The 8780-nt window shown below is 43.1% G+C and overlaps 1 protein-coding gene across 2 annotated transcripts in view; it reads right to left on the reverse strand.

Annotated features, from left to right (window-relative positions):
- Positions 1–6547, reverse strand: part of arhgap42b (Rho GTPase activating protein 42b) — a 64061-nt gene extending 57514 nt beyond the window's left edge. The window contains exon 1 of one of the 2 annotated variants that reach the window (XM_058079491.2): positions 6312–6547. In XM_058079491.2, the coding sequence (XP_057935474.2) occupies positions 6312–6465 (154 nt within the window). In that variant the 5' untranslated portion in view covers positions 6466–6547. The remainder of the gene's footprint in view (positions 1–6311) is intronic. The other variant, XM_058079492.2, reaches the window with a different exon arrangement.
- Positions 6548–8780: the final 2233 nt, after the last annotated feature.

Below are 8780 nucleotides of genomic sequence, written 5' to 3' on the forward strand. Positions count from 1 at the left end.
ATAACAAGCTTGCTCTTAGTCACATCAATAGAATACTTATGGCTTGTCTTCAAAAAGTGAAAGTACCTGAAAAGGGTAGTGTGTACAGATTAATATTGTATCGGTGTTCTAGTAAACCATGACACCTAGAAGTGTGTAGATGTGCTTTGTACATAAATTACAACCTAAATGTTGGCAGTCACATAAAACCCAAATTGATCACCTCTACTTTCTTTTTCATTGTTGAAATAACTACTTTGAACTTTGGATCAACTTCACTCTGAATGTCTTCCAGGGATATTTTGGAAATGTCAAATCACCTGAATAGAAATGTTACAAAGTTTCTTTCTACCGGAGTACACCTTTACAAAAGTAGTATGCTTTGTTTGCTGCCTCAGTGTTAGTGTAAACAAGTTTTTATGAGTACACACAAATACAGGTGTTGCGTTCCTCTTGTTTGCAATCTTTAATTGTCTGCAGGTCTGCACTGGCCAGTCAGGGGCGGAGCCTGAAGACACAGCAGCAAAGGTGACACACACCGGCGTACCATGGCGTACTCGACACGCCGCTTTCTAAGCGATCACCTTCATCACTTCATAGACTCAGGTGAAGGTCACCTCTTCTTTCGGTTTGAACTTATTGTAGAATAAAACCACTACATAATGTCTGTCCTTTTTCTAGTGTCCCTAACCGCCACAGGGAGCATATTTTGCCTTCCCTTTGTTGAGTGAAGCTATTAATAAAACAATCCACGATCCAACCATCCTAAAAAACAATAACCTGACATTAGCAGCTTTTTATTGTTATTTATATTTTGGAGCCACTAGCCGATCCAGTGCACTGCAAACTGCATAAAGAACTGTATTTGATTTCTTACTGATTCAGACATAATTGACTTACCTTCTATACATACTTCCGTCATGTTCTACGATCATTTAATAGACTATTTTTTGTCTTCTTTTCAGTAAAGATATTTTTAAAACACCAGATTTTCTATCTGGAATCATAACAGCTGTGATATTGTAGTGTAGGTGCTACGCTGGCAATTCTTGGATTCAATAGTGTTTCTCGTCTTCTTTATCAAGCCTTACTTTGCAGCCATACTCAAGAAAGACAGAGGAGACTCTGGTCCATAGATGGGAGTGCAATGGCTGTATCGTAAAGACATGTTAGCAACACATTTGCAGCGTATTAATAACACCAACACCTCGCTTCCACAGAATAATACACAAGTAAACAGACTGGTTTGCTAAGCACAAGAATTGCTGGTGTGAATACCCAGACATATTTCATATGCTATTTTAGATTCCTGGTCGTAGAAAGCCGATTCCCACAAAAACCAACGTAACACTGTAGTACTTTACCTCCCAAACATGAAGATGACAGGCCTTCAACACACGCACACTGTGAGGGAGGACGGGGGAGGGTTTACAAATCCACACAGCAGAAGGTGAAGCAAGAGTGTTTTTATGTTTGGTGCATAGCTAACATGCTAGAATGTTTTGTTTCTTTCTTTCTGCTTTTTCTTGATTTCGGAGTCGCCGCATCGGATCTTTTGATCCGCATAGTGCTTTTGGCTTGAGCACTTTATATTCCGGATGCCCTTCCTGACGAATACCAATGATACTTAGTGGCGATTGGAACCCAGGGCGTTTGCTCCAAAGTCCAGAATGCTAACATGCATGTGGTGGTTGTAATGACATAGCAGACATCACCCGTTCATTAGCACATCCTGCTGCTGCTGCTGAGCAAGCACGGGCATGCAAGCGGTGTAATAACATACAATCATGTGACATAAGTCATGTGACACCACGATGGGCCGCCATCTGCTCAGACTCAAGCTGCAACTTGGCATTGGGGCAGGTGGGCACAGTGCCCCATCAGACCAGGTCGGACCTTGGGACCTTTAACCTTTCAGCGCTTCTTTGGCGCGCTGTTTTGTCATGAAATTGTCACTGTGCCAAACTGAAAATGTGGACACCTCCACTGGTGCGCTGCCGCACCCATCTCGGCGCAGCCCAGTCTACCAGATTGGCTGCGCACATTGGAGCTCCGGACCAGATTACCATTGCCACTCCTCCCCCTCCAAACCCTCCTGGTAGCTTGCACTTGGCTCTCTCATTTGGGATCACCATTTGCAATAAAAAGTGTTGTAAAAGAGTGTTGTAATTATTATATTTCATTCCGCTCCAGAACTCTCCCATTCTCTCTTCAATTGCCATTGTTCATTGCAACACACCCCAGGTTTAACCCCTAAATATGCCTGCAAAACTTCAAGTATAAAAAGTAGCTATTCCTCACTAACCAAGAATAATGGAAGAATGAATATATAAAATGTATAGCTATTAGTGTTGTAAATGAAATGACTCTGAGTTGACAATTTGGATGAAATGTTTTATGAATAATTAGTATTTTCATAGGTACATTTCATGAAGGAAAGCTGTATTGAGGCAAATCTTTAGATAAGGGGTTTACATTCAGCGACGTACCATCATATATTAGCTTGCGTTGACCTCAATGCAGGTTTTGAGATGGCATTAGTTTCACTTTGTGTCTCACAGCAACTGTGGTGCGTTCAAGGACTGCCAAAAAATGTGCAAACATCATCAGTGAAGCATAAAGACATGAAGATGTAAACATTGTGAGCTTTTTTCCAACAGCGGTGCAAGTATGCTGTACATACATGCCATTTTTATTGAAAGAAATATTTAACAGACACCTTTAAGTAAGGCAAAAGTGAAAGAAAAAAACAAAAAAGCATTTAAAGAGCCGAGTAATGTAGTTCATATTCTCTGATATTGTCTACCTCGTGACTGGCATCATCGTCACAGGCTCTCACCCCCTACTGCTCACCGAGGGATAATTAGTGTATTCATTTAGCGTGGCCACACTGAGGGAATTCATAAAAGTCAGCCGTGGTTATTGAGACCAGGTGTGAGCGCTGCTGCACCTGGAATTAATTATCCATATCACAATAAGTTCAGGATGCTTTGGACTCCAATTCATTACAACAGCAATGCAGGGATGCAACATCTGAATCTATCAAATCATCAGCATGAATGAAGGCTTGTTGTTCCACCTGCGTCCATCAGATGACACTGTACGCAATTAGCGGCCTTTATATTTCGCCCCCACATTGTCACACCATTCGCCACGGCAATGCATGTCATTTATTTATTTATGAAAGCGTAACGACTACTTTGTGCACGGTTTGTGTTCTGTTTACACATTTATTTATAAGCACGTAGCATGCAATCATTGATCGAAAATAGCACAAAATGGCCACACTAAGACACGATTTATTCACACCTTGCCAAGTAGTATTTACGACTAGTACACAACAACAGTACCCCTATAGTCTTTGTAAGGGACCTAGAAGATATACAACTCCAAAAAAGAAAGCTAAATCTATTTCCTCACAGATAAAGCAAAAAGCAGTAAGGAGGCAATAAACTAGAAAAAGAGGCACTGACAGTGTGGGGAATTGCTGAATAGAAGAAACGGCTTTGGGCAGTATGATTACTTATTAACCAAAAATAACCATTTTTTTGGCACGCACACTTCACACATATGTCACACCTGTTTAACTCCAATTTAGTCTTCAGCATGCAAAATTGCATACCACTGCAAGTGCTGCATCTCTGTGTGGAGTTTGCATGTTCTCCCCGTGCATGCGTGGGTTTCCTCCGGGTACTCCGGCTTCCTTCCACATTCCAAAAACATGCTAGGTTAATTGGTGACTCCAAATTGTCCATAGGTATGAATGTGAGTGTGAATGGTTGTTTGTCTATATGTGCTGGCGACTAGTCCAGGGTGTACCCTGTCCCTCTTGCCTGAAGACAGCTGGGATAGGCTCCAGCACCCCCTGCGACCCTCGTGAAAAAAAAAAATGAATGAATGAATGCAAGTGCATCCAAGCGTAAACCAACCACCAACTACTTGACAACACACTCAGCAAACCAAAGCAAGCCTAACCACAACAAGAATTAACTACCATTTCATGTGGCTAACAAAGTGCCTTCCAAGTTAGCAGCAAAAAAAACGTATTTTGTTTTTCAAGTGGCCTGTGCATGTTGGCACCTTTAACAGACACGTCCAACCACATCCATGCAGACAGTGAAAGGTATGGCCTTCTCAATGTGTGGGCTCCATCCAAGTGTTGCCCGTGCACTGGGCAACACTGCATCTTTTGGACGTCTTCAAAATAAAAGCATGTCTGCCAAACAACACTTAGACCCAACCCCAGTAAATCATAAGTTCATGTTGGGTTGATCAATAAGCTTTAAAAACACAAAAGATGAGTAGCACACCACACACACAGCTAAAGAGTGCACACTAGCGCCCCACCGCTCCCCACTGGGACAAAGCGACTGAATGACTCATTCTGCTAGAGAACCAACACGCCCTGGTGTTGATGTGCACAGAATGAACTCTCTTGTCTTCCAGCCCGTTTGGTGGAGAGAGGAGGAAAACAAACACACATGCACGGATCAATATATCCATTATGGTGTGATGAATTGATGTATTGATTATCGTGTTGCCCTGTCCACACAATTTGCTTGTTAGTAAATATTTGCATCCTGATAGGAATGGATAAGAAGGAGGTAATACATGTGGACTACAGAAGAAGAAAGAACCAGAGTGAGAATAAGACAAAAAATATCAGGAGAATGTGGGCTGGGCCGAGTCATGTACATCCATATTATGTTGGCTCCTCACATGGTCACTTCATGTCATGTGACCATGGTCATGTGTTGGTCACATGATCGTTTTCAGAAAGAATTGAATTGATAGTCGACACAGAAACAACAAGCTGGCTTTTTTAGAAAATTGTGTTTCAGGTCACTCAGAACGGCGTTTCCATGTGGACGAAAGGCTGAAACCAGGAAATATTTGACCCTTTGACCTCTGAGACAGCCACAGTTAAAGACCATCAATGATTGACTTGATTCCATGAACACCCACTTCCCTCCCTCCACCCTCCCTGACTGAAAGTGGATCATGCAGCCAACATGAAAAAGCCCCATCTGTTTACACAACAAAAGTATACCTGTTCCAAACTGAAACAGTGCCCATTTCACAGAAGCATTCATGCGCCTGGAGGGGCAAACAAGCCAACAGGAAGTGTACGTTATCAGCTGGTGCTGGAATGCGGGATGAAGCTTCAGTGGACAACCAGCCTGGGAAGTGGGGCAGCAATAAAGCCTTCATGGACGCAGCATCACCGACTGCCAGCTTAGCTAAAACTTGAATCTGTAAAGCTGAACCAACAACTCAAGACCTACCTACATTTGGCGGGAAATAGTCATTTACAATACTTTTTCTTTGGCTTTTAGAGACACTTTTAAAAGAAGTGCCGCAAGCACACCGTGAAAACGTGCACTACACCTCCACAAGCGTGATGCTCAGCTCTGATTGCAGGAGCCATGATAGCGAACATGCTAAGTAGGCGGAGCATGGTGCGGTTACATTTCACCTTCACAGTGAACGATGGAAACTGGGGGTGTCCAAAGTGCGGCCTGTATGTGAAAATTAATCAACATATTGCCATACGCATTACTTTCAGAACCTTGACGACTTTGTTCCATAGAGCAACAGCATGAATGGAGTGAGACCTTTTGCCAGTAATACGGTCTCTTTGTCTCAGTGGATGGAGACGGGGACGTTAGCATACACACAGAGTGTAGAAAAATGTAACAAATCTTGAGTGCCCATCTTGTGTCTGGTGACACATCTTGTTTATGATTATTAACAGCACATGGATTATGTTCACAATGCTGTGATTGATTTCCAAGTGTAACGACGTAAACATTCCTATTGTCCTCCCTTTTTAGAGACTCTATTTGTTCCTTTAAGGAAATGCAAGCAAACATTTTCAGCAAAAAAGCCTGATAAATTCCTACCGAGGTTGCAAAGAGACATGAATGCATAGCCCCTATGTTGACATATTCATATAATATCACTCTATAAAAGAAATGGCCTGCCTGCTGAGAGATCAATACAAGAGAGCAGAGGATTTTAGCCAACAGCCAAAGCTGAGGAATAAAGCAATACTTTAGTCCCTATATCATTCCACTTGGACTCCTATGACAGAACGTGACGTGATTTGAACTGCAATAACTCCTTAATTTATTTGTATGAAAACAATATGATGTTCGAATGTTCTTGCTGGAAGGTCAGGTGGAGAACCATCAAGTGTTTGGTGAAATCAGCTACTAAATGTGCGGCAACCATCGTCTTTATGATTCATATGTCAACAGCCCATACACTAACAAACGAATGGAGGACAGCAGTGACTTAGTTGAAGAACAAGTAAGACTGTGTTTACTCACTCCTGAGCGCGCTAATGAGCATGTTTCCATCTTTAATCAGCTCCTTGATGAACTTGTTGGTCCTCTCCAGTTCAATTTCATGACACTTGAGTCGCTCTCGGAAGTCCGGACTGTCCAAGAAAGAGTCGCTAAACTCCAGCGTGGGGAGTCCCATCTTGGTTCTACTGGGAGACAAGAGCACACATCCAACTTTTTCCTGTCATTAACAGAAAAGCAAAAAAAAAACTTTCCCCAAAACTTGGAGCGTCTCAGCTGCCTACTTCCGGTGCATCAGGTTAGCGGTGGTCGTGTGACTCCTGCTGGCGGCTTTTAGACACATGAGGGACACTTGTAGCAGCGTAGCTGAAGTTATGACTCATTGTGAATTATCATAACAGGCCAAAATACGACAAGTGACACTGGTAGATAACTGAGAGATGTGCAAATCATGTCATGAACGAATCGTTCAAAACGTTCAAATCGTTCGTGAATTTTATATTGAATCGGGACAAACGGGTGCTCTGCAGCGATAACTCACCCCTGTAACAACATGTCAAGGCGTGACTTAATGTGGGAAGTTACCCTGTGACTGGTGAATCGAGTGCCCTGTTCACATCGGTGTCCGACTCATAAACATTCGAGTCAGTATAAGGAATTGGATTTCTCATTACGAGTTAGCGGGAATCAGCCACCATACGCACTGCGCATGAGCATTAAAGGCACTGCAGCGGTACAGGAAATGACACAATACCGTACCAGACGCTTTAATTATTGTATTTTGAGACGAGATTATTGTACATACCAAATGATTTAACGTTGCCCAGGGACATTTGCTACAGTAAAACATGACCACAGACACCGAACCCATTGTACAAGGAGTAAGAGGTAAGGGGTTCCGTCCAACCATTGGGGCAGATAATATTATTAATCTAAATGCCCTGACATGCTAAACAGATTTGCAATGCCAGGGAAAATGTAAGCTACACCTTCTCTGTTACATAGAAGTATTATTTGACTTTTTTTGATGATTTGTAGTTATGCAAATTGGAGCGGCCCGACCAGAGCAGGAGGGGATAGAAAGGAAGAAAAAGGGTGGAGTGCAGGGACAAGAGGGGGACATACAAAAAGAGACAAAAACAACAATTGCAATGACAATAACAGAACAACAGAAACAAATAGGACTACATCAGCAAATGCCTATAATGGTTATAAAAGACCATAATTGAGAGGACAAACCAGAAATGAGCCCACCATGGCCGGAGACGACAACCCTTAAGCCCCTCCACTCCACGGAGGCCCAGGCAGCAGAGTTGGAACACCCAGCACCCGCCCCGACAGAGGAAGAGAGAGGAATAAATAATAACAATTCATGTTTTTGTGAGGACAAGCGGCATAGAAAATGGATGGCATTATTCAAACCTGTCAACAAGTACCTGTAAGTGTGAGAGTGGGCAAACTACAGCGTGATAAAATCATGACTTCTTGCACATTACAGTAAGACTTTTTAAAATCTCACTGAAATGTTCCAGTCATGAAATAAAAAAGATAACCATGGTAACCAAAAGTTTCCTTGAATGTTCTGATAGGGTTGGAGATTTCATCTGTGGGGGGGTTAGAGTGTCGGAGAATCCAACTGAGGCTGTCGTCACCGTTCAGCAAGTGCAGGTGAAGCTCAGCTTTTTATGCAAATGTTTAAAAGAGCCCAGGGCGGGGGTGTCCAGCGCTGGCATGTCCAAAGTGCAGTCCCGAGGCTATTTCACATATTTCGGGCTTTTCATAGCCCTAGGCATATTCTGACAATCAAATGAATTGATTATTGAAACGATGGTGTTAAATATTAAACACCAGATGACAGCATGAATGATTATCAAAGATTTTTTCTTTAAAATTTGATTTCAATCAGCAGGTGACCAAATACGGTGTCAATAAATTTATTAATTTAATTTATGTCAGAATCACATCAGCCAAGATGCCTACCGAGGAGTAGTGTCGTGGAAGCTGCACCCCTCTGCCTTCTTCTCACGTCGGCTGACCGCAGTGGAACACAACTATGACATGGCAGCATGGAATTATTGGAGATAGTTCTGGCACTCTTTCTCACAAGATTCAATTTCACTTTTCACCCAGTCTCCCAAAATGGCAAGCCGGACGCCCTCTCCTGGCTGTTCTTCTCGCCAGTGGAGGACACCTACCGGGAGACCATCATTTCCCAATCCTGGATCCTTGATGCTGTCCAATGGGACATGGAGAAGCAGGTGGCTGACTCGTTCAAGGACTAGCCCACACCAGAAGCCTGTCCAGCTGGCCACTTGTTTGTCGTCCCACGGCTACGTTCTGACGTTCTGTGCTGGGCACACAGCTCACCGCTTTTCTAAGATGGCCCATTTTATTGCCCCCCCCCCTCCAAGCTGCCCTTCACTCTCAAGACTGCCGACCTACTGGTGCTTCATATCTTTAGGTTGCACTGTATCCCCCTGGATGTGGCCTCAG

The sequence above is a fragment of the Doryrhamphus excisus genome, linkage group LG8 (assembly GCF_037039965.1).
Source record: "Doryrhamphus excisus strain RoL-2023G ecotype Guam linkage group LG8, RoL_Dexc_Guam_v1.1, whole genome shotgun sequence".
Classification (NCBI taxonomy): domain Eukaryota; kingdom Metazoa; phylum Chordata; class Actinopteri; order Syngnathiformes; family Syngnathidae; genus Doryrhamphus; species Doryrhamphus excisus.